This window comes from Cnephaeus nilssonii (genome assembly GCF_951640355.1).
Source record: "Cnephaeus nilssonii genome assembly, chromosome: 3".
NCBI classification, from domain to species: domain Eukaryota; kingdom Metazoa; phylum Chordata; class Mammalia; order Chiroptera; family Vespertilionidae; genus Cnephaeus; species Cnephaeus nilssonii.
This window is the reverse complement of record NC_137074.1, coordinates 72,640,295-72,667,963: the sequence shown is the minus strand read 5'-3', so window position 1 is coordinate 72,667,963 and position 27,669 is coordinate 72,640,295. Positions and strand designations below refer to the sequence as shown.

The following is a 27,669-nucleotide window of genomic DNA, read 5'->3' as shown; positions in this document are numbered from 1 at the left end:
TATTTCCATTATGTTATGCAGAGATGAACAATAAATTATACTTTGCTCCTAATCATTTCCAAAAAACTATTAGAAATTCTAACAAGCCTTCCTTTAATCAATTACCACAGAATTTATAGATTGAAATCTCCTCTGTTTTGATTTAACTGAGAAAAGTACCTAGACATAAATCAAGTCTAAATTCCTTGTATTCTGCTGGTAATTTTCTAAGATTTTTTCTACTATTGTTATTTTGTTTCTGTCCAAAATACTAAGAAGGGCACACAAATGTCAAGCACCTGTGGAAAGAAGAGCTACTAGTGTGTGTATGCACTGCTAAAGTAGTGCAGGAAGGCAGCCAGAGTCACATCAAATAGGGTAACTGGAGTGAAGTCTTACGATTTAGAGCTTTTAGGTTTTAATAAACGTGTGTATCTTTGATCTTGGTAGATGTCACCTATTAAAAAACCCCAGGAAACCCATCCACTCTGTGAGGCTGCTATAATGAATACTGGCCAAATGCGATGAAATTCCGATGACTAATTTTATTTAAGGGAAAGCTATTCTTTGCTTATAAAAATAAGCAGCAAGCATAATTTAGGAAATGTAAGTTAGCAAGGAAAAAACACTTGTACATACAGACTACAATTAAATCAAATCTCTAGCTAGAGTAGTGAAGGTCTGTCATTCTGGAATTGGTATTTTATTTTTGCACACAAACTGTAATGGAAATATCAACTAGAGAAAATGATTCAAACCCATTCTGGAATGAGTCCAGATAGATTTTTGAAGACATTTTAATAAAAATAAAACCTTATTGAAGCAAATATTTTTTCAATGCATGGATTTCCCTTTTAAATCCAAAACTCATAGATCCCAGCCCTCATTGCCCTAACTTAAAATCTATTTCCCCCAAACAGTGCTGATAACTCTTCAGAATCTTACAAGTGCCCAGAGGTTGAACTGTATCATGCATTAGAACCTACAAATGGAAAAATGGAATCTTTGTTGCATTTTTTTAACCACCTGTTATATATGAATTTCTACTTGTCACTGAGTATTTTATTCAATTTTGAATATCATATTTTTGTTTGGTTGTTCTGGTCAGATACATTTCAGTGTGGCCTCTAAGATATTGAGTAACTGATTTAAGCAATTTACTTTTACAATTCTCATTCTCCAAATCTACGCCTGTATCTCCATTTTTAGAGTTATTACTTATCCCTTCCCAGGTAGCATGTGAATTAATTAATTAATGTAATGTTCAGTGTATGTGCTGAGGAGATGATTAAAAAGAAAGGACGATGTGTTCACATTTACAATGATCGCTGCTACACTGAAAACATCAATTACTGTTATTGAGAGGAATGTCAGAGGTGTGGAAGAGGATAAAAACATGCCATGTTTTCTGAGTGCATACTTCTGTAGAAAGCTTTTAAACAAGATCTTAAGCAAAATATCTTACAACCTGAATAGGGAAAGCTGTTTTTTAAAAAAGAGGCAAACCATTTCCATGCTGATCATTAGAACAAATTGCTTAAATGAATCTCTCTTTTGACACATTTCTTCCCAAAGCTCATAAACAGCCTTCTCTGTAACCACTTGTTCTTTTTCACAATGTCTAATGGTAGGAGACAGCAAGTCCTTATTCACTTTAGAGTGTGTGGGTAGGAGAAGGAAGCAATGTAACAGAAGATAAAGCTATCACACAGTTCCTCAAATTATTATAGTGTAGTTTTGGAGTACATGGCATGACGGAATTTTACCAACTCCATGCGAATTTCTGTACCTGAATAAATATCATCTTTAAAAAGTTACTGAAAGGGCATGTGTTTACTCTAGAGCTGGTGTCCATGCTCAGAGTATTTTTAACTCCTATGTGCAATAACAACATCAAAGTAAGTACAAAAATATGTGCATATAAATATGTGGAGCACCAGTTTTACTCAAGGATGTGAGATTGTTAATAGTTTTTAATACTGAAACGAATACAGGTGTACCAATAAGTAAAATACAAAATTTGCATATATTTTTAAAATTAAACTGACTTTGAAGCAATTTTCCTGCATGTGATTGTCCACTTTTAGTTAGAGCCTTACTCCCTGTGTTGTTCAGATTTAACTATTTGGTGTGGAGAAAGATTTTAGAAGCAATGATTTAAGAGTAAATTTGATTTAATTTTCATTTTCTGAATCTATTAAAGAGCAGAATCTTAAAGTCCTGGATAGCATGGGAATTAGCCTGATGACAACACAATTAGTAGAATCCCTTGAATGAGTACTGTGCATCATGCATTTTAAACGAGGACACAATCAACCCCTACAGGGCAAAAGCCACAGTACATAGAAATATGTAGTATATCTAGTATATCTGTGGTAATAAACTTTCATTATTGCAGAGTGGGGCAGGATTGAATAGTAGAAAAAATGACTAAAAAGGCCTTTAGTAGGTGGACTATGATAAAAAAGAAAAGGGTTTGGCTCAGTGGATAGAGTGTCAGTCTGCAGATTGAAGGGTCCCAGGTTCGATTACAGTCAAGGGCACATATCCAGGTTGTGGGCTCCATCCTCAGAAGGGGGTGTGCAGGAGGTAGCCTATCAATGATTCTCATCATTGATGTTTCTATCTCTCTCTCTCTCCCTTCTTCTCTGAAATCAATTGGAAAAATAAAATAAAAAAAAGGTGAGGGACACTGTTGTATGTCGACATCTATAGGAGTAAATACCAACTATTTTACCATAAGAGGTCCTTGTTTTTTCCTCCAGTATTTAAACTTGCGTGGTTTTTTTTTTTAGTCCATATTTTGAAAGATGTGTTTAATAAGCAAATATCATCATTAATGAGTACGTTTTCCTACTTTCTATTTCTTTTCTATTAAGTCTTATTTAACAATAACTACAACACCAAGTTTCTGTATTTTAAACCAAAGAAAAGGCACTTAATGTGTTAGTTTTCTTGCATATAAAGTTAGAATTTCTGTTAGACTTTTAAAATATTAAGTAATGTTTGACAATACATAAAAATAATGGACTATCATACCATAATTTAAAATGACATTTATTTTAGAAGTTTATGTGGTAAGATACATATGATACTATGTTAAATGGAGTTGAGATAGAATTGACATATTAAGTATGATTTCAACCATGTGAGCATGTGCATAAAAAAATTAGAAAGAAACACTCATTTGGCAATATGTTCTTTGATGATAGGATTACAGGTGACTTATTTTTCTTGTTGCTTTTCAATTCTATTCCATTTTATACATGTCTGTATTTAGAATACTTAGCATTACATTTGGCCTATAGTATGCCTTAACAAATTTTAAAATTATTATTTTGTACAATTTGAGACAATCTCTAAAGCTTATTCAGTAGTTCAGTGACAACACTTGGGATGGACATCAAGACTCTTAAACTACTGATTTCTCAACTGTATCTGAGGATTAAATGACAAATATAATATAAATTTAACTGATTAAGGCATGATAGAAATCTGAAACTCATCTGTACCACATATTATAATAGACAATTATGATAGTTAAGGTTATAACATACCATTTTTAATGGTTATTAAAGAGTATTAGATTTGTAAGGAAAATCTTCAGGTATTCCAACTGTGTAAACTATAACAGTTTTATTATCCTTGTTAAAACACAAAACAAAATCTTCAATAATTTATCTTAAAACATCACTAATGATAATACACAATTCTAACCCTTTGTGAAGTGAAGCCATGATTTCTAATTGAGATTTTAATGGAGATAACTATAGAATATTTGACCTTAATATAAAATTCATTCAACACTCAATTACTTTTCCTTTAAGCAACCAAAGGAAATGCAGTATTGGAATTAATTGCTTTATAATGAGACCTCCTTTATTTTGTCTGTGTATTTGGCAATAAGACCTTTAGCAGTTACAAATAGATTCAATACAAGTTATGTGCTGAAATTATTGTATTATTTTCAAGTGTTGCCTTGAACTGCTAAGAATATGAAAGATCTCCAGAGCTAATGCTGCATTTCCTCAGCATGACTGTGTTGTTCTACTACAAGATAGATTCCCTGGGTTTTTCAAGAACAGTATTCAAACGGTAGCGAATTTTATCTTATAACGAAAAAGCAAAACTAAAGTTTGTGAAAACTCAAATATATCTAATAATAGGCATGAACACCACATGAATAATATATCCATGTGAAGAAATAAGCAGATTATTAGCAAAAACTAATTGCCTCATATACAGGTATATGTGAATTTAATACAAGCTGGTTAAATCCAGTTACTTCTGATTAACTATCATTAAATATCAAGTGTTACATCTAAAAACCATCCTCCCCTCCACAATTTTTATAATTGTCTTAAACATTTGGAAGGCTCTTTGTACATGCAGATGTGTGTGTGTGTGTGTGTGTGTATACACACACACACACACACACACACATATATATACACACACATCCTTTTTTAATAAAATTATATTTTCAAATTCTATAGAAAGCGTCTTTACATAGAAATTTTATACATAAGTCACTACTAGTCATTTAGATCACCATAAAGACCTGAGAAATTGAATTTATAAGGTGTAGCAATTACATCAGAATCCTCAACGGTCATCTTAAAAAGACCTTAATAAAAGCATATTACTGAAAAATAAGGGCTATTAGAATCCTAAAGGCACATAGCATCCAGTTTCAAGTTTTTGATGAAAAGACCTAGGATAGAAGGCAAGCCCAGTCTCTCTGCGGGTGTGAAATTAACAAGTGGACATCTTGGTAGCTCTGTGAACTACATGTGAACAAATATCTTGTTGGAAAAAGTATCTTATTTTCTGAGGTTTGACCTTGTTTGTAAAGAGTTCAGGGATTAGGTTGAAATATTTGATGTCACAGCTAGTGGAAGCTCTCAGAGTAATAACCGGGTCTATTTTATCACGCAGGTAAAAGCTGGTTCAGGCTTCTGGTAAATGCCTATTTGGGGACATTTCAACAAGGTTTGTGACTCAAGGTTTATCCTTAAAATTTCTAGGGTAATCAAAATTCCTACCATTTGAAATCACACAGGTGAATGATATTCCTCTGGGCTCTACAACACCCACATTTTATGGAACAACTTGTAAAGAAGCTGTGAAAATAGAGCATTTTGGCCACAACTCTTCCCATAACTTGAGTATATGTTTTTTCTAATTCAGAGTTGGTGGTATTCTAAATCAGTCACGGTACTCTCCTCAAACTCGTACTTTTACATCACTTCCTTATGGGATTTGATTCCTTCATTTACACAGAAGCTGCCTGGTATTGTCTCCCCTTCTTCTTGACTTTCACACTTTTTCACTGATCTGAAAATCTACCCTTTCGACTGGAATTACAGTGCTTCATTGGCTACCCCATGGATATATCTAAAATCTTGGAAAGACTAGAAGTAAACTGCTAAGAGCATGGACCAAATATTGAAAAGGCTAATAAAATTTTCTATGTTCTCTTGAGTTTTATTCAGGTATTAAAACTTACAGGAGAATTTCAGCATTTCCCATGCATGTCAACAAGTATGTAAGAACTTGCCATTACTTATTTTGATTCAGAAGTTACAGAATATATGGCTATCACTAATAACAAACTTTCTGTGAACTGAGGTTTGAGCTAAAGAATAAAAATCTAGTAAGAAAAACGTCTGATGTTTACAATTATGAGATAAAAATATTGTCCAAATTGCTAAAATAAAAAGTATGGGTTATGAGTATGGCTTGTATTTACTAAAATGCTATATCCTTCCGCTTAATGGCTGGTAGTGGAGCACTGACTGGTAGCCCTAAATAAACTGTAAAAATTAAGAGTTTGGTGCTAGTATTAATTCTAAAGAGGTTTCTTCCTTAAATGGAGAAATGAGAGAATGTTGAATTATAATATATAGAGAGATTTTCCTTTTTCAGATATCTGGTAAGGCAGAACAAAAATTAGAGAATGAATAGATATGCATCAGAGAACACATTTACTGACTAATCAAAGATAACAGAACAGCGATTTTTCTTTTCTATGAAGTAATTTTGTAGGCAATCCTCTCATAATACAAGCTTTATAAATAACTTGCAAAGGTGATAAAAATACTTTCTTAGGCTGGCAGTGCTCGCTGAACTGTAAATGAATAAAAAAGGTAAGATACTCCAAAGAGCACTGAATAAACGGAAGGTATTATTACTATTATCAGCCAACTCACCTGAAGAGGACGGAAGCTGATCGTAATCCTGGGATGTTCTGTTGGATTTGACATTTTCACCTGGCAATCTCCTAGCAGGAGGCAAAGGAACTTGGCCACTTGCTGGATCAAAAAAGGGATCTTAAAAATGAAAGATAATTTTTTAAATTAGAATGTCTCTGCTGGTTGATTGAAGAAAAAATTCTAGAGATTCTAGTTTTTGAAAATAAATTACAAAATTAAATTCATGACTGATAACTATTTTTAATCTGCCAGCATATTTTCTATTTGTCACTCAATAAAATGTTTTCCCATTTATTCCTAGATAATAAAGGTTACCCGATTTTATATTTGATGCAGCTGTTTCTAATTTTTATTTTCTGTTCCAATCTTTCATGTACAATCAATAAATTACAGAAACTGTTGCAATAGTTATAAAAAAGGATTTTGAATTTTGCTCTATCTGAAATCAGTTAATCATTCTTAGTAGGCAGTCTGTAAAATGGACATTATATTTGTGATTTGTGAGGATTAAATGCATTTATGAATGTGAAATCCCCTATACACATATGGCGCTTTTTAAAATATTATTGGCATCCTATGTTAAAAATCATTGTTGTTAATTGGCTCACTGAATAATGAATTTAATTGTTAAAAGTTGTGATTTTTTTTAATACTTTGGCAGTCAGAGAAGGAGCATCTGAAATAGTGAAAAATATATATTGCAGACAAATTAAAATTTACTACTTCTAATGGTATTTATTAACTGGAAATAAAAGCAGAAAGAGATTTTGTCAATGCAACTATATAAAAGTGTTAGGCCCATAAACTTAACTGGTTTAAAATTAGTAGTTCCTGGGTTTAAAGGCATAGAACTGATTGTTTTGGGTCACTGATAACTTATTTAGCCACCACTTCCATCACCGGATGTTCTGTTTTCCTCTCTCATCTCACTCACTTTTATGTCTGCCAGATCTCCAAAGGTGCTACCACAGTTCTTGGAGGTCAGGGACCTTATCTTATTCATCCTGTTTGAATTTTCTCTCCTAACACAAACACAGTACCAAGAACACTGCCTAGCAAATAGCCTGGACTTCATAAATATTTACTTTTAACTACAAAAGGTAAACACAGACAGATTGATTTTTCAGAAATTCAAAATCAAACCCATGAATTTCACTGACAAATCCATGAAATTTTAATTGCTGACAAGGCTAAAATTGTAAATATTAAAGACCTAATTATATTTCATTGTTTTAACTTCCATTTGAGTTTTTCATTAAGAATATGTAAGAGTTTGGTTTCTTAAAAAGGTAATTCATTCTGATTTATACCAATTTTCGTAGATAACGTAAGGCAAGACTTGAAGTCATTGATTATTTTTTCCCTACTTGAGTACAATAATTATCCCCAGCTTTACTGGAGACTTTTTGGCCTAAGCAAGGCTACTTAAGTTGCTTTCATTAATTTCAAGATTGAAATGAGTCTTAGATTTTGAGCTTTCAATATCTGAAGAGCCAGTGGTTCAGCCTCATTAATTTTGCTGAAAAGTTTTAGTAAGATAAATCAAATTCTATGCAACAAATGTTAAATGTTAATCTTGATGAGAAAGAGTAACCAAAGGAACCAAATATAGTAATTTCTGAACAAATTTAGAAATTTTCCAAGGATTTAGTTTTATTTAATAAAATTTACTTTAAGTTCTTGTGCAATCTAAAACATCACTGATGTAATAGGTTAGAGGAAAGATTATATTTTATAATACATAGACTTTTTTATTACTTTAGGGGTAATTTATGTGTTTGTCAGATATGCTGTTTTCAATCTATTTATTTAAGGCTAAACATTAGATTCTAAATACATAGTGTCATAAATAGACTACAAAATATACAGTTATGATGTTGTTCTGTTAAACTATTTCACTTAAAAAGTTACTAGATACATGAATAATACCATAAATAATATAAATATAGTTTAGTCTGAATCGCTGCCATATTCTGTCATGCTTTTATAGCAAGTTGTGAAGTTAGTACTGGTGCTTCAATGGGAAAAAAATACACAATTACTAGAGATACATAATTAACTGTCTCCTGATAAGAACAGATTGAAAAGCAATAATGTTTTAAAAAATAATTCTTCAAAAACTAATTTCAGTAAAATTTTATATCCATACTTAGGATTAAAACATACAAATGGAAAATACCACAGCCAATGTACCATTATCTATATATATAAAAGGCTAATATGCAATGTGTTCCCACAGGAGTTTGATCAGGAGACCAGGAGTTCTATCAATGTGTGCTGACCACCAGTGGGCGGTGCAGAATGAAGGAGGCCCGGCCAGCAGCCGGAAGGCCCCGATCGGCCCTGATCACTGGCCAGGCCTAGGGACCCTAACCGTGCATGAATCTCGTGCACCGGGCCTCTAGTCTATATATATAAAACCCTAATATGCAAATAGACGAAAGGATTGAACAATCGGTCACTATGACGTGTGCTGACCACCAGGGGGTACACGCAGAACATGGCGGATGACAGGATGGTGGAGCAGGTGAGTGGGGGTGCCAGACCAAGGCGCCGGTCACTGTCATCAGGGAGCGCCTCTAGTGGTTGTTACTAAAATAATTTGCTCTCATGTGCCAAGGTCCCGCACAGCGCTCGTACCCACTGCTGGCACCGTCAGCGGGTGTGAGCAGTGGTTGCCGGCCCTGATCGCCCCTGAAGGTTTCTCCACCTCCTCCTGCTCCTGAGGGGCAATCAGGGCAGCAGCCATCGCTTGCACCCACTGACGGAGTCGGCCCCAATCACACTCCGTGCCATCAACATGTGGGAGTGGTGGCGGGAGTGGGGCTTCCAGCAGACAGGGGACTGGGGGCTATGGTGGGAGGGGCTGGGCGGGGGCACAGAGGATGGGCCGAGGCCCACCACAGCCACACGGCCCACAGTTCCTTTCAAGCTGCATGAATTCATGCACTGGGCCCCTAGTATAGTAATAAATATTTAAGAAATGAGAATAAACATGATGGGATTAACCTATTTTGAAAAGCAAAATACTAATGCCTATGGTTTATAGTAGGTAATGCTAAATTTAAAGTTTAATACTTATTTTAAAGATTATTAAAAAAAAAAACTAAGGGAAGACTAGAAGGAAAAAGTTTGCTAATTATAAAAGAAATGGGAAAGACTTTTGGTGAAGATGGCAGAGTAGGCAAACACTGCACTCAACTCCTCCCACAACATCAAATTTACAAATAAACAACCATCACTGAGAACCACCTGAAATCTAGCTGACCAGAAGTCCTATAACTAAGGATATAAAGGAGCCATGTAGAGCCTGGTAGGCAAGGTGGAGATATGAAACAGGCAGATCCCATACCCCCGCTGTGGCAATTAAGAATCAGGAGGCATATCTCAACCACAGAGGTGTCCCCTAAGGAGCAAGGGGTCTCAGTCCCACCCTGAGTTCCCCAAACCAGCACTCCAGTGCCAGGAAGAGGAGTCTCCATAACATCTGGCTGTAAAAATCAGCAAGGACTGCATCTAAGTGAGAGGGAAGGCTGCTGGAGAACTAGGTGCTGTAGGTCTTAAAGGGCACAAACTCGCTTACAAACTCACTCACTCTGGGCTCCTATGCAGAGGCAGCATCTCAAAACCAGGGACATATGGGGAGACACTGAATTGACTGGCTAGGGCTGGATGGGCAGGGGTGGAGACAGCTCTCTCCAGGGTTGGAAGTGCTGGCAGGTGCCATTGTATTTTTGTTGAGGGCTCCCCCTACCCAGCCATACTGGCCCAAGTGGGTGCTGAATCTGGGATCTCTATTAACCTAGCTAACACTCTATGCCCCACCCTGGTGATTCCCTGAGATCTTGCCTCATCTTACCAGCATGTTCACTTGAACCTTTCCCAGTGGATCCTCCACACAAGCAGCCTGCCTTGGCTCATGCTGCAGACTTTCCTAAAACCCCCCAAAGGTCCACAAAACCCAAAAAAGCAGTAAGTATCTGGCCTTTGTGTATTTTTCTACGCTAAGATAGGCATGATCAGTGATCAATCTTAACTTGGCAATGTACTAGGTGTACCAGTTAATAATGCAGATTTTTTTCAATAGATGGAGTTACACATAGGTTGATATGTATGTTATTTTGTTGTATTGACAGCAAGCCTCAAAACTTCATGTCAAATTTTCTGAAGGTGTTAACATAGATATTTTTACACTTAAAAATGTTGAGCCGAAACCGGTTTGGCTCAGTGGATAGAGCGTCGGCCTGCGGACTGAAGGGTTCGATTCCAGTCAAGGGCATGTACCTTGGTTGCGGGCACATCCCCAGTAGGAGGTGTGAAGGAGGCAGCTGATCGATATTTCTCTCTCATCGATGTTTCTAACTCTCTATTCCTCTGTAAAAAATCAATAAAATATATATTTTTAAAAAATGTTGAATTTCATGCCCCAAAAAGAGCATTTGCGGGAAGTTTTAATTCATTACTTTATTTTGAGAAAAGTGCTGCTGAAAGTTATCGTATACTTCGGAAAGCTTATGGTGAACAAGCTCTACCTCAAAATACTTGTGAATGCTGATTTAAACACTTTAAAAGTGATGATTTTGATGTGAAAGACAAAGGAAGTCCAGGTCGACCGAAAAAGTTTGAAGACCAACAATTACAAGCATTATTGGATGAAGATGCGTGTCACACTCAAGAACAACTTGCAGAAAGATTAAACGTTAATCAGCAAACAATTTCTGATCATTCACAAGCAATGGGAAAGATTTTAAAGGAAGGAAAATGGGTGCCACACCAACTGAATGAAAGACAAATGGAAAACTGAAAAGTCATCAGTAAAATGTTGCTTCAATGGCACAAAAGAAAGCCTTTTTTGCATTGAATTGTGACTGGCGATGAAAAGTGTATTTATTTTGAGAATCCCAAATGCACAAAATCAAGGGTTGATCCATGTCAACCATCAACATCGACTGCAAGGCCAAATCGCTTCAGGAAGAAGACAAGGCTCTGCTTTTGGTGGGATTAGGAAGGTGTGGTGTATTATGAGCTTCTAAAACCAGGTGAAACCATTAATACTGATCTCTAGTGGCAACAAATAATCAATTTGAACTAAACTTTGATCATGAAACGACCACAATGGGCCAGAAGACACAGCAAAGTAATTTTGCTTCATGATGATGCACCATCACACACTTCAAAACCAGTTAAAGACATGTTAAAAGATTTTGCCTGGCAAGTATTAACCCACCCACTATATTCACCAGATATTGCTCCTTCAGATTACCACTTGTTCTGATTGATGGCACACACACTTTCTGAGCAGCACTTCAAAACATACAAAGAAGTAGAAAACTGTGTGTCTGAATGGCCTGTCTCAAAACAAGAAAAATTATATTGGGATGGTATCCACAAAATACCTGAAAGAGGGGGAAATGTGTAGCTAGCGATGGACATTACAGTAGGTCCTCGGGTTACACTGGAGATCCATTCCTATGGTGCGACTTAACAAGATTTTCGCTGTAAGTTGGAACCCATCTACATCACCCACATGGAGCACATACAAAGCAGTAATGAAGTGAAACAGTAAAACAATTTAAAAGAAAGATAATTCCTGACCTTTACTTGTGGTAAATAAATAAAAAAAAAAAGCACATATGTACATATGTTGAAATGACGAAACTTTTTTTTTTTTATAAGTAAACTAGAGGCCTGGCACATGAAATTCGTGCACGGTGTGTGTGTGTGTGTGTGTGTGTGTGTGTGTGTGTGTTCCTCAGCCCAGCCTGCACCCTCTCCAGTCTCAGACCCCTCAAGGGATGTCCAACTGCCCGTTTAGCCAGGACTGCTGGCTCCCAACCACTCGCCTGCCTGCCTGATTGCCCCTAACCACTTATGCCTGCCAGCCTGATCACTCTCTAACCCAGTGGTCGGCAAACCGCGGCTCGCGAGCCACATGCAGCTCTTTGGCCCTTTGAGTGTGGCTAGGCGTTAGAACCACTTCTTCAAATTAGACTCGCCCAGGCCGAAAACCGACTTCTGCGCATGGGCCAACGAAGTTTCAATCGCACTGTATGTGCGCGCCCACACATGGTATTCTGTGGAAGAGCCATAGTCAAGGGGCCAAAGAGCTGCATGTGGCTCTCAAGCTGTGGTTTGCCGACCACTGCCCTAACCTGCTAGCCTGATCACCCCCTAACCGCTCCCCTGCCAGCCTGATCAACGCCTAACTGCCCTCCCCTGCCGGCCTGGTCACCCCTAACTGTCCTCCCCTGCTGGCCTGGTCGCCCCCAACTGTCCTCCCCTGCAGGCCTGGTCGCCCCCAACTGCTCTCTGCTGCAGGCCTGGTCCCCCCAACTGCCCTCCCCTGCCAGCCATCTTTTGGTGGCCATCTTGTGTCCACATGGGGGCAGCCATCTTGTGAGTTGGAGTGACAGTCAATTTGCATATTACCTCTATAATATAGGACTAGAGGCCCGGTGCACGCAATTCGTGCACGGGGGGGTGGGGGTGTCCCTCAGCCCATCCTGCACCCTCTCCAATCTGGGACCCCTCGAGGGCAGTCGGACATCCCTCTCACAAGCCAGAACTACTGGCTCCCAATTGCTCACCTGCCTACCTTCCTGATTGCCCCTAACCGCTTCTGCCTGCCAGCCTGATCACCCACTAACCACTCCCCTGCCAGCCTGATTGATGCCTAACTGCTCCCCTGCCAGCCTGTTTGCCCCTAACTGCCTTCCCCTGCAGGCCTGGTCACCCCTAACTGCCCTCCCCTGCAGGCCTGGTCCCCTGCAACTGCTCTCCCCTGCATGCCTGGGTCCCTCCCAACTGCTTTCCCTGAAGGCCTGGTCGCCCCGAACTTCCCTCCTCTGCTGTCTTAAGTCACCCCTAATTCCCCTCCCCTTCAAACTTGATCACCCCCAACTGCCCTCCCTTGCAGGCCTGGTCCCTCCCAACTGCCCTCCCCTGCTGGCCAACTTGTGTCCACATGGGGGCAGTCATCTTGTGTGTTGGAGTGATGGTCAATATGCATATTACTCTTTTATTAGATAGGATAGAGGCCTGGTGCACGGGTGGGAGTTTGCTGGTTTGCCCTGAAGGGTGTCCCGGATCAGGGTGGGGGTTCCCTTGGAGCATGGGGCGGCCTGGGCGAGGGGCCTGTGGTGGTTTGAAGGCCAGCCACGCCCCCTGGCAACCCAAGCGGAGGCCCTGGTATCTGGGGTTTATTTATCTTCTACAATTGAAACTTTGTAGCCTGGAGCGGAGCCAAGCCTTCTGCTTGCTCCGTGGCAGCAGCCATTTCTGTTGGGACTTATGTATCTTCTATAATTGAAACTTTGTAGCCTTAAGCAGAGGCTTGAGCTGGCCAGGGTGTGCGGAAATCTCGGCTTCCTCCATTGCCAGGGGCAACCCTAGCCTCCTGCTCTTTCCAACTCAGTGGCTGCCGCCATTTCTGTTTGGATTTATGTATCTTCTATCATTGAAACTTTGCAGCTTTGAGTGGAGTTCTAGCCCGGCAAGGGCAGGCGGAAAGCTTGGCTTCCTCCATTGCTGGGGAAACCCAAGCCTCCCTCCTGCTCTCTGTGGCCATAGCCATCTTGGTTGGGTTTATTTGCATATTTGCTCCTGATTGGCTGGTGGGCGTGGCTTGTGGCTTAGCGGAGTGATGGTTTATTTGCATATTACTCTTTTATTAGATAGGATGGGAGATGGCGACGTAACCACAAAACGACGTATGTCGAGTCCGACGTAACCTGAGGACTGCCTGTACTTTTTAGAAAGCACTTTTGATGTTTCTTTTGAAATTATTGTATTTTCTTTGATTACAAAATCCACATTATTAACTGGTACACCTAGTAACTCACATTAGGTAGCCCCAAGTCTGATATAAGCAGTGGCCAGTCTTGACTTGGAATGTAGCCTCAAACATGGCACAAGTGGCAGCTGGCCTCAACCCACATCCTGGTGCCCATCAAAGGGTTCCAAGCCCAACACTAATGGCTGCCAGCCTTAGTTTGTAAAATAGCCTCTCTCAGGAACCTCCAAGCCCAGCACAAGTGGAAACCAACCACAGATTGCTCACTTTGTAGCTCTTTCCAGATAACCCCAAGCCAGGAACAAGCAGTAGGTGAACCTGACCTGCACTACAGCCCCACCCAAGACGCTCCAGAACAGTACACACCTGGTGCCAGTATCAGAGCCCCACCAACCAGTTTTACAAATGACAAACCCAAAGGGCAGACTTGGCTGGCATTAGAGTCCCACTAAAGAGACCCCTAATCTGTGGGGTCAGCCCTTGCAAAACAGCTTGTCCTCTATAGTCACGGCCAGCTCTCAGACCCAGTCAGCCTGAAGGTCAAACCTACCCACTGACATGAAAACAATCAAGCCCTGGTTGGGTGGCTCAGTTGGTTGGAGCATTGTCATCCCATATACCAAAAAGGTAGTGGGTTCAGGGCATGTACTGGAGGCAACCAATTGATTTTTAACTCTTACAGTGATGCCTCTCCTTTTTCTCTTGATGTTTTTTTCTCACATCAATGTTTCTTTCGCTCCTTTACTCTAAAAAAATAAATAAATAAAATAAAAGCATATCCTCAGGTAAGGATTAAAATAAAAAAAACAACAAGTAAGCAAACAAACGGTAATCAAGGCTCAACTACAATAGGAAGGTACACACAAGGGGCATCTCTGGAGCAATCAGCTCAGGTGACCAGGGAGACGGCACCACTGGGTCCCACAGGACAGCTACATTAGGCCACACTGCAAAGACTGGGTGATGAAGCAGATCTACCTAATACATAGAAACAAACACAGGGAGTCAGCCAAAATGAGGACTCAAAGAAACATGTCTCAAAAGAACCAGAAAATGAACTAAATGAAATGGGCAAGCAATCTACCAGATGCAGAGTTCAAAACACTGGTTATAAGGATGCTCAATAAATGTAGGTGAAGAGTAGATGAAATCAGTAAGAACATCAACAGTGAGGTGGAAAGGTAAAAATGAGATAGAAAAAAAACACACCAAAAAAATGAGTCAGAAATGAAGAATGCAATAACTGAAATGAAATTAGCTGGATTCAGCAATAGATCAGATGAAGCAGAGGATCAAGTCTGCCAACTGGAAGGCAAGCGAGTTAAAAACACCCAATTAGAACTGCAAAAGAAAAAAGAATTTTAAAAAACAAGGATAGTTTAAGCGACTTCTGGGACAACATCAGTTGTGACAACATTTGCATCAAAGGCACTACAAGGGAAAGAGCAAGGGATTTAATACTATTTGAAGAAATAACAACCAAATCTTCCCTAATCTAACAATGGAAACAGATGTACAGGTCCAGGAAGTATAGAGAGCCCCAAACAGGTGAACCCAAAGAGGCCCACATTAGGACACATAATTAAAATCCCAAAGGTTAAAGACACAGAAAAAAATCTCAAGCAGTTAGTTATGTAAAGGGAGCTCTATTAGGCAATCATCTGTTTTTCAACAGAAAATTTGCAGGCCAGAAGGGAATGGCATGAAATATTCAAAATGGTGAAAAGCAAGGATCTACAAACAAGATTGCTCTACCCAGCAAAGCTTTCATTTAGAATCAAAGGAGCAACAAAGAGTTTCCCAGACAAGAAAAAAATAAAGGAGTTCATCTCCACTAACTCAGTGTTATAAGAAATGTTAAGTGACTTCTTTAATTTGAAAGAAAAAATAAAAAAAAACAAATAAGAAAGTACAGGAAAGAAAAAAAGATCTCATTGACAAAGGCAAACGTCTAGGAAAAGCTATGGATCATCCAACAATAAAGCTTGTACAAGCATGAACCCTTTGTATGCCACAAGCATCTATAGGCACAATTCAATTCAAAATAATGTGGCATGTGGGGATGGTTTCCATTTTGGATGCATGGCAGTTAACTGGTTAAAGACAAAAGTTAGAAGATTATGTGTTATTACAACAATAAATTAAGGGATACACATAAACACATGCACAAAGTACAAAATGACAAAATATAAGTATGTAGGGATGAGTAAAAATGATAGTGATTTTAGAATGCATTCAAATTGAAGCAATCATAAACTTAAACTGCTATAAACAGCTTGTATATATGAAGCACATAGTAACCACAAACCAAAAATCTATAAGAGATGTACAAGAAATAAAGAAAAAGGAATCCAAATACAACACTATAGAAAGTCATCAACATACAAGAAAGAGCAAGAAAATAAGAAAGGAACAGAGAAAACTAAAAAACAGAAAATAATAAAGTAAAAGTATCTAAACAACTATCAATAATTAATTTAAATGTAAGTGGACTAAATACTCCAATCAAAAGACCGAGCATGGGTGAATGGATAATATAACTAGACCCATATATATATATTGCCTACAAGGGTCCCACTTCAGATTGAAAGACACAGACTAAAAGTAAAGGGATAAAAAGAGATATTTCATTCAATTGGATACAAAACAAAGCTGGGGTAGCAATAATTATATCAGACAAAATAAACTTTAAAACAAGGGCTGTAATGAGGGGAAAAAAAGAACATTCCATAATGATAAAGGGATCAATTCAACAAGAAAGTATAACTCTTGTGAACATCTACACATGTAACACAGTTGCATATAAATATATTAAGTATTTAAAGGACATAAAAGAAGAGATCAACAGTAATATAGTAATAATAAAAAACTTTAACATCCCATTGATATCAATGGATAGACCATAGAGACAGAAAATCTACAAGGAAATAGTTGCCTTAAATGACACTTCATACCATAGGACTAAGTTGATATTTTTAGGACACTTTCCCAAAAGTATAAGAATGTACATTCTTTTTAAGTGCATGTAGAACATTTTCCAGGATAGATCAAATAGTAGGCCACAAAATAAATCTCAATAAACTGAAAAAGACTGAAGTCCAATGAAGCATCTTCTTTCACAGTAGTATGAAACTAGGAATCAATTACAAGAAGAAAACTGAAAAACACACAAAAATGTGGAAGATGAATAACATGCTACTAAACAATGAATCCTAACATATAACTTAGCATACTACTTAACAGTGAGATCAAGGAAGAAATCAAGACATCTGGAGACAAATAAAAATGAAAACGCAATGACCCCAAAATCTATCGAACACAGCAAAAGAAGTTCTAAGAAGGAGATATATAGCAATACAGGCCTACCTCAAGAAACATAAACAATCTCAAATAAACAATCTAACATTACACCTAAAGGAACTAGAAAAAGATGAACAAAGCCCAAAAAGAGTAGAAGGAAGGAAATAACAAAGATCAGAGTGGAAACAACAGAAATAGAGTCTAAAAAGACAATATAAAGAGGTTCTTAGAAAAGACTAATAAAATTTATAAAACTTTAACCAGACTAAGAAAACAAGAATTGAAAGAGGAGAGGTGACAACAGGCACCACAGAAATACAAATGATATAAGAAAACTAGAGGCCCAGTGCATGAATTCATGCACCAGCGGGTGTCCCTCAGCCTGGCCTGCAGGATCGGGCCGAAACTGGCTCTCCCAACATCCCCCAAGGGGTCCCGGATTGCCAGAGGATGCAGGCCAAGCCGAGGGATTCCACCGGTTGGCCAGCCAGGGAGGGACTGTGGGAGGGCTCCAGGGCATGTCTGGCCCATTTTGCTCAGTCCCAATCAGCCAGACCCCAGCAGCAAGCTAACCTACCAGTTGGAGTGTCTGCCTCCTGGTGGTCAGTGCACGTCATAGCGAGCAGTTGAGTGGCCCTAGCATATCATTAGTATATTATGCTTTGATTGGTTGAACGGCCCACTGGACAACTGAACACTTAGCATATTAGGCTTTTATTATATAGGCTAGGATACTACAAACAATTATAGTCCAAGAAAATGGACAACCTGGAAGAACCAAATTCCTAGAAACATACAATCCTCTAAGACAGAATCAAGAAGACAGAAAATCTATGCAGACTGATATCTACTATGAAATCGAAGCAGTAATCTAAAAACTTCCTAGAGTCAAAAAACCTGATTGACTTGTCAGCTTCATAGCATAAGCTCCCTTGGTAGCCACATCATGATACCACTTTATAAAGGTCACAGTCAAGTCCCCATGAATACTTTTCAGTACTGTTACTAATGATTACTTAAAAGTAAAAACAGTAACAAAACAATAAAATGAAGGTAATTCAAAAAAATTTATCACTGTTATAACAACGTAATTTACCAAAATGTTTTGAATGAAATTATGCCCCTAAAATATATGTAGTAACATTTTTAAAACTTACTAAAAAAAATTACTGCACTCAGAATCAGAGACAAAGTCTAAATTTTGTCCCCACCATCATGATTAGCCCAATCATGGAGCCCTCTGGTTCTCAGGGATGCTTTGGTAACACAAGGGTGTTATCTGGGACTGGGATGATGTCTACAGCACCATTTCCACATTCTATTCTTCCTACTGCTTTTGCCATTTTTGTAATCCTTTTGCAATTAGACCAGGGGTCCTCAAACTATGGCCCGCGGGCCACATGCGGCCCGCCGAGGACATTTATCCGGCCCGCTGGGTGTTTTTGCCGCCGCTGCCTGTCCTGCTTAGCAGCCGACTTAGCAGTGTGCATAGGAATTTGTTCATAGTTTTTTTTTTTAAACTATAGTCCGGCCCTCCAACGGTCTGATGGACAGTGAACTGGCGCCCTGTTTAAAAAGTTTGAGGACCCCTGAATTAGACCAACCAATTGACAAACAAACCTACCCAACTGCTATTTTCCCTCTCAGGGTTTGTTTGTTTTTTTGCCAAGGAGATAGAAACCAATGAATTATTCATTTGACAGTATGACCTTAGAAATATTTTTGCTTTAAGTGAAAAGTTTTCTCTCCTACCTGAAGGAAGAAGGAAAAGGTCTTGTCCTGAGGATGGCCGGCTACTGGAGCCAGGAGGTTTTGAATGTTCGATGAGACTATGCCTTGCAGGAGGTGGAGGAGGTGGGAGGGAAGGGGGGAGGGCATCAAAAGCACCTTCACCTGCATTTAAAGAAAGGTCAGTATCAAGAGCAGAACTTCATTAGTCAAAACACAGTATAAGGCCAAAGCAATTATTGATTTTCTCTTGTTGCTTATAAAGAACTTCACCTGCAGTGTTTATCCAGCTGTTCACCAACTTTGATAATGGGAGTTAAATATTTTGTGGACTATGGAAGCAGCAAACCAGACACACACACACACACACACACACACACACACACACACACACGTGTGTGTGCAAACTTTTCCTATTTCCCAGGTCTTTCTATTAAAAAGCAGCACTGCAGGTTATGAAACAGCTTACTATTCACCTGTGAACTTTAGATTATGAAGAGACTAGAATTTTGAACTAAAAATTATGTCACACCATCAAAACAGAACTTTTTGTGTAACAGCCTCTAATTAGAAAATCACACTATGCACAAAGATTTAATGTCACATAATAGATTATCTTTTAAATTTTATCCTACTAGGTTGTAATTTATTGAAGCTAATGCTCCATATATTTCATTATCAAAATATACAGCAAATGACCACCTACAGGAGAAAAATATATTTTTCTATTACAATATATCTCTAAAGAGAAACAGTTAAGTGAAAAAAGCTAATTACTCATATTTGCATATTAAAATGAAACAGTTAAGTGGTCACAAAGCTAATTACTCATATTTGCATATTTTCCAGTTTTAGCAACTACAGAACACTGTGGAATGCTTTTGTCTATTTCCCCCTGCCACATGTACTATTCTGTGCACATTTTCCCTTATAATGATTCTTTCAAAAAATTAAGTTGCAGAGTATGTAAGCAATCTCAAATGCTCTGCGAATGAAAACAGTGTATAAATAAATAGCTACATATTCCAGTAACAAAAACTCACACATATTTAAATTTACTGACAAACAAAAAGGTATACGTAAAGAAAATAGTTTTACAATTCATGCAGCTTGCTTTGCAAAAAATACTGAAAGTATTTTCTCTAATGATCAAAAATATTTTTCTAACTTAAAATATGTGAAGGTATAGGAGAGATAGTTCTGTTATCATTCCAACCTTAAGCTACCTGCAAAATTATCTGATTCATTCAAATACTTTTTCAGCCGTGTCGGGCACCATGCCAGGCACATAGGTAACGTGAAGATCTAAATCACAAGGATCTTACCCAAAGAGCTTAAAGTCCATAAGGAGATCTAAGAAAAGTTCACTAATTATTCAAGATGAAAGTCCCATAGGTCCCACAGAGAGATTCATTTTAAGAGGGAAGAGGAATAAAGAAATTGGCATTAAGCAAGGTGTTACCAAGAACAAGAAGGTCTGGGCTATCAGTGGCTCAAAATATTTGTCAAATGGGAAGATGGTGTCTTTTAGACAGAGTAAACAGTGTGAATAAGGCATGAGATGTACAGAGGAAAGTGGGGTTAAAAAGATAGGTTGGAGCATTTGTCTGTACTGCCCAATATAGTAGTCACCATGCACATGTAGCTATTTAGTTTAAATTTCACTAAAATTCAGTTCCACCGTCACACGTGTGAATATATAGACCTTTACATCACATGAAGTTCTATTGAACGGTGATCACCTAGATCCTGTAGACTTGGGTAACAGGTCAAACATTACTGTATAGGAAGAATAAGGGAGAAATATACCTCATAAAGAAGTTAGAAGACTTGTTGTTCATGTAGGTGAGAATAAAGCACTGAACTACTGAAAGGACAGGAGAGGTTTCAAGTGTAAAATAAAAAGAATAGGAGAGTAAAAGACACCGCAATAGTGTAACTGGAAACACTGGTTGATGGTGTTTGAAGAAAAAATAAAAAGGTTTACTTCACATTTCTGGTAGTCTAATAATTCTGAGAAGCTTAAAAATGGACCTTCATCATATATTATTTTACATTATGGTGACCCATTATTGTAAAGCCTTAATGTGTGTGAAGGTTCTAGTTGACTTCCTCTAAAAATAGGGCAAGAAATTTCCCACCTAGACTTAAGGAATTAACACAGGCAGCCAACTTTAGCATGCATACACACCTGTGTATCTCCACACAGGTACACACACCAAACACAAAGTATGCTTCTTCATATTAAAATTTGAAACAAAAATTTAGATTCATTGGATGTGTGTTTTTTTAAATAATTCTTTGCAATGGTGATAAGATAATTTATTCTCAGCTCTCTACAATAGAATATATAATTTTCCATAATGTAACTAAGTGGGACCGGATCATCTTATGCTGAAAGAAACAGTACACATTCATTAAAAACTGTACTTAAAGAAAATTTGAGATGACCACTTCAAATCTACTAGAACACAAGTGCCTGAACAATGCTCTCATAGATTTTTTTTGTAGACTACATTTAGTACATGAAGATATAACTTGATAAAAGTCTGAGGGCCAGCTATTGACACCATTGCTTCAATCCTCTAAATGGAATAATGGTCAAATGAACTTGAGAGCACCATCACCTGAAGAATCCATTCTAATTCAGACAGATTCAGAACCTAGTGAGTCTTCATTACATGAAACTCCGATTTCTGATAATTCAGATACTAAGTAAAAGAAGAGGCAGGGTGGCTTATTAGAAATTTTTAAAAAAGGTTTCAACCTAATGGAGGGATGAGAAGATCATAATCAGAGGGCGTCCTGTTGAGTGAAGAACCATGCTTTGGATTGTCCCGAGTTGGAGGCCTGGCAGGTGGTAATGGCACTGGATCAGAGGCTGAATCAAAAACATCTCCTAGAGGATAACACAAAATCTTAATGTATTTTCAGTTCAACATTGGCATGGACTTTTGCCTTTAAATTCTGACCATTAAGATGTAGAATATAAAGATAATATGTATTATACATACCCTTTATATATATGCCTAACTCAGGGATGTTTGATTTCTTCATCTCTGAAGATGTACCATGTGTTCCATTCAATATACAATGACCATTATCATAAGACCTATGGCAGAGATCAGAGGATAAAAATCATAAGGATAATTACTTTCCATTTAAAAGTCACTTGGGAGGGTGATGGGAACTAGCAACCCAGCTCACATAATAAAGTTTGAAAATAAATATAATTAAGTTGCTTTTCTGGGAAAAGTACAAGTAACATTATCTAGATACTCTTACTCAAATATTTTCACAAAGTAGAAATAAATACCCCATTGAACACAAATTACCTTTTTTAAGTGAAACTAAAAATTACAATAGTCACAAAAAGTGTACTTGAAACACATCTTTGAAATTAACATATTGCTTTGAAATAGTTCACTAATACTTTGTCAAGTTTTTGAAGAAAAAAATGTAATAAAGCAAAGAAATACATTATTTAACATTATATTTTTATTTCTGTAATTTGAGCTATCTTTATAACAAACTAGAGCCCATCAAAGATGGAGAACAATATTAAATGATCAGCAACTGCATTAAAATTCTAATGGGCAGCCTGGCTGGTGTGCTCAGTGGTTCAGTGTCCAACCATGAAACACGAGGTCATGGGTCGATTCCCAGTCAGGACACATGCCTGGGGTGTGGGCTCGATCCCCAGTAGGAGGCGTCCAGGAGGCAGCTGATTGATGTTTCGCTCTCATCTATGTGTCTATCTCTCTATCCCTCTCCCTTCCTCTCTCCAAAACAAACAAACAAAACAAAAACAAACAAACAACATATTAAAAAAAGTCATTAAAAAAATCGGATAGGCATATTCAAAGACCTAGAGTCTATAGTATAATTTCACTGCTGCCACAAATAAGACATTCGCAGTTCCGACAACTGTACAAAAATGACTTTAGCAAAAGTCTTGGGTATACAACAAATATTTTGATCTGTGTCTATAAGAATAATACTTACTAAAACTTATTTTTGCTGTTGAAATCATACTATGAACACAATGGTTAAAATTGGGGCATGGGAAGACAGCAACAGGAAGAGAAGATACAGACCATGTGTTATCTTCAGAATATAGCTGTGTAACAATGAATTCTCTGTTCATCAACTTCTGCTCACAAAGAGCTATACAGAAAGCAGAGTTTAGATTTTACTTTTCTCTAATTTCCTCTGAATTCTTGGGGCAAAATAGAATCACATACATAATGGAGGAGATAGTGGATATTTAAATAGTTATTGTAAGAGTGCTTCATTTGTAATTCATTTCCATTCTCTCAGGTAGCCACCTCTCTTCAAGGGGCCAGAGATGTTTCATTTAAAAATAGTTAGCATGTATTGAATTTTCATAATAATGATTGATTTTTACTGAAACTGAATTGAATTATTCATCTACTGTTTAACTTTTTCCACATATTGACCATTTGATTCTTCTGATGTTCCAAAGAGTAAGGGGGAACAGAGGAGAAAAAACTGTTTAAGCTTAAAGAGTGTTTTGTGGAGGACATAAGAAGAAACTCATCCATCAGCTTTCAAGAACAAATTAGATAAAAAATGCACTCCAATTAAGTTTAGGGATTATCAACATTTATTACTTCTCTATAACACTACAAAGATGGTAATGGTGGACATAATTCAATTTTATATTCTAGATTTGGGAGGCCTGCCATCAAATAGCTCATCCAATATGATGTGACAATTAAAATTTAAAGTATTAAAATTATACCCCTCACTTCTCCAGCAATGAAAAATAATGATACCGTGTAGACAGAAATATTTCATCTTATTTCAGTTTTTAAAAATTACTACACATTTGTAAGAGTCAAAGGAATTGAAAATTGTAATAATTTATATTTGACGTAAAGGAATAACTTTTTTTCTCTTATAAGAGTAGTAGACACTTGGTTCTCCTGATACAATAAATTGCCTCTCAGTTATTTCTTTGTCTTCTCAATTATACTATTTTAGCAGCAAATGTCTTAAACACCAGCAATTAGCAAGAAATACTTCGGTTCTTGCTTTGAAATATGAAGCCCTGTACTCCAGAATGTTAATAATCCCAGTTAATAACTTGGCAGAGTGTTGATAATTCCAACCAGGATCACTCATTAAGACAGATCTCTGGTTATAATGAAGAGTTGCTTTTCTTTTCTAAACTTTGCATTTTCTGTCTCAGTTCAATACTCAGAGAAAGGCATTAAGAACATTTTTAGATTTCTCATCTGAAAAGGGAAAGCTGCACAAATAAAATGCTTTCTGTTGATTGACTAGACCTCAAAAGGAAACAGTACACTAAATAAAGATGGCATAGATGATTGAAGTGTTCAAGGGCTCTCCTATCTCTTAGTCAATCAAGAGACACTGGCAGGCAGAAGGCTGGGCCACAGCAGCAGTGGAACCCTAGTTTATGTTCCCAGCACAGCTCCAGGGATGTTATTACACAAAGAAAACTGAGGCTTAGAAAGTAAGTTTTGAAGCTGAGATTTCACTTATTGAGTACCTGATATATGTCAGGCTTTAAAAAAAATAAATAATAATATATTATGGTTTACTAATTCAATTAAAAAAGACAAGTTAATATTTCAATACACAACACCCATTTTTAATAACTCTTATATACTTCAATGGGGCTGCTACTTCAAAGATCAAGGATGTCTCTAGTATAGTGAGAATAAATAACTGACAAGAAAAAAACACTATTCCTCACATTCTTATTTGATCCAAGCAAAAGGAAGATAGATAGTACCTGATAAAAAGCAGTTAAGAGAAAAAGTTTTAGGGTTTTTTTCTCTTTTTCTTCAAGATCTGAATAGAAGGAGGTAGCACATCAAGATGGGAAATGAATAGAAATTACACTACTCTTTACATCATGAAGAAAAATTCTAAGGATGGTTGGCATAATACCTTAGTTTCTAAGCACAAATTTTTCTTCATGAGATATGTACTTAGAACTTATAAAAATTGATTGAAATTAGCTTATGGAAATTCATGAATTAATCACTATAGGTAACCATCAACAAAATTTGATCAGAGTATGATTTGTTTTTAGGGAGGGAGAGAGGGGCAAAAGAATGTTCCATTACACTTACTAGTCAACTAAATTAGTCAAATGACTTGCTGAAAAATTTGTATATTTTAGTTTTTTCTGAAAGTAATTCAGAAAACAGTATATAGGAGGAAGAGGCTTTGAGCAAGAAAGCAAGGATTTTTAATAAATAGATATGATTTAATTGCTTAAAAATGAACATCACAAATGATAACGTGTATGCAGATGTGAAGAGATCGAAAAGGTGCCCATATTCTTACCTAAGAGGAGGTTTTACATTATGACAATGAGATGGCTGTGAATTCAGGGAAACAGGATGGGATGAAGGAATCTTATATTCATCATCATCTTCCTCTACTGGGTCTCTTGTTTTCTCTGAAAGACAATTTGCTAAAGGACCAGTACACCTACCAGAGGGGAAAAAAAAATCCAGTCTAGTATAAGCATAATAATTTAGAACAAGTAAGTCTGATGTGACATAATCAAATTAAAGAAGCTACTTTGTCATGTGTATTCATTTTTCAATTACAAGGTAATAGCAGAAGGGCTTATTGAAATGCTAAATACAAAGAAAAGAATTTTCAATCTTTTGTTAAGACTATACTAATGAAATAAAAGAATTGTTATACTTATAATTTTAAATGGCATAGTAAGAAAAACTAGTAAGCTGTCAAATAAAATGATCTTGGAGTTGTAAGAGAAAATGCATAAAACTATTCAAAGCAAAGCTACTAAAATATTAACATTTTGTTCCAATTTAACTTCCATCAGTAAATTAAGATAATATATATGTATATGCATGGAAACTTTATACTAGTATATTAATGAAGTTCCTATAGAAAGGTCAAACTTTCTGTCTTTAGTAAATATTACCCATAATTGAAAAAAAAATCCAGTTTAATTAAATGAAACAATTCTTCCTCCTGTGAAGTCACAGTTTAAATTATTTTTTTCCAAATACAACCAAGAAATAAAAATGACCGAAACAATTAGAAGTAGATAATGAGAAAACTAATTAAGTTGTTGAAGAATAGTACATTATTTTTCTGGCTTAAATGAAAAAGAATGAAAATGAGTAAGATGATCACCTAATATATGTTCAAACATTTTATTCGTCCATAAAAGTAAATAAATTAAGCAAAGCCAAGCAAACAAAAACCTTCTGTTTTCACAGTTTTTGTTACTGGAGTTTAACCCTTGCTGATGCAAGAGAGAAATACCAAATTAGAAACGCACAAACCTATCCTGATGAACTTTAGGACAACCATCCAGTTTGCAAGACAGTGGAGATACATATGGAGCCAAAACTTTTTGTTAATCATCATGAACTTCATGGCAAATCTATTTCATTAAATTAAAAAATAAAAATAAAATATCTTTGTGACTGCAATTTTGAAGCACCTTCTGTAGAGGGAGCAAGAGTGCTTTGGTATGTTCGCCATCAAGCATGCCTGAAATAACTTTCATTTTGATCTTCTCACTAGTTAGAATGAAAACAATTTAAAGGGCTTTCTTTGTGTCCATTATAAGCTGCTTTGAAAACCTGAAGGTTTTCAAGTTTTAATGATAACTGAGCCTCTAGGAAGTTCAGAAATTAAAGAAAAATTGCTTATAAGATTTTTCAAAAGTATATTTTTACCCATCTTTGGAGACTTTTTCAATACCGATTTTGAATTCTTATTTGAGCGATCTTGGAATTTAAATGACAGTTCATGGTGGGATAAAAGCACAGTGATGCAGTGACCAAGTCCACTGTCAGTGCCCAGAGCACAAGCTAATAACCTTATTAATAAACTAAGGATTACCCCTTCCATGGTGTAACCTTGGGAGATGTACATTTCAAATGAAGGCCGGTGAGGATATGGACTGCAAAGTGATGGCTTGATTAGAGCAGGGATTTCAAACACAACCTTTCCACAAACTCTTATAAACATGGATATATCAATTAGGCTAACTCGAGCACCAAAGTGGGTTGGTTCTATTAGCAAATGAAATGAGAAAAATATATACCCTTTCTATGCCCTAATACTTTCATTCATAATGAAACTTTTTTCATATTCAATTCAAATATATACTGTGTAAAAGAATAAGACCTATTGACCAAATATTCAACAATCATATCAATGTCAGAAAAGTTCTACTACCTGCCTGATGCAGGTGACTTCCAGAGATTTAAGTTTTTAAAGGAGCACTGCATTATGAGACTAGAACAGACAATTTTGAAATCACATCTGTTGCGGCTGGTTCTATATTTTCTCTTCAACTTACTCTCTCCCCCACCCCCACTGCCCCTGCAAATCTACTGAGGGAGTATTTCTGAAGGAAATGAAAATCAAAGCAGGGAAGGCGAGGCACTTGACTGGGAAGGGGGCATAGAGGAAATCTCTGTACCTTCTCCTCAGTTTTGTTTTGAAATTAAAACTGCTCTAAAAAATAAAGTCTTAATTAAAAATAGAATGTAAGAGGAAGGTACAATGAAGATAAAGAAGTTGTATACAAAATACCAAAAGAGAAATCTTGATTCATGCAAACAATTACAATATGTGTAATTATATGTGGGAATTTTTTTC

The 27,669-nt window shown here is 37.0% G+C and overlaps 1 protein-coding gene across 3 annotated transcripts in view; it reads right to left on the bottom strand.

Moving 5' to 3' along the window:
• Positions 1-27,669, bottom strand: part of CBLB (Cbl proto-oncogene B) — a 226,173-nt gene that overhangs the window by 6,799 nt on the left and 191,705 nt on the right. Inside the window, exons 14-18 of one of the 3 annotated variants that reach the window (XM_079767367.1) lie at positions 25,360-25,506; positions 22,029-22,126; positions 21,782-21,913; positions 19,039-19,179; positions 6,192-6,311 (exon numbers count right to left, since the gene is read on the bottom strand). In XM_079767367.1, the coding sequence (XP_079623493.1) occupies positions 6,192-6,311; positions 19,039-19,179; positions 21,782-21,913; positions 22,029-22,126; positions 25,360-25,506 (638 nt within the window). The remainder of the gene's footprint in view (positions 1-6,191; positions 6,312-19,038; positions 19,180-21,781; positions 21,914-22,028; positions 22,127-25,359; positions 25,507-27,669) is intronic. The other 2 variants (XM_079767368.1, XM_079767369.1) reach the window with 2 other exon arrangements.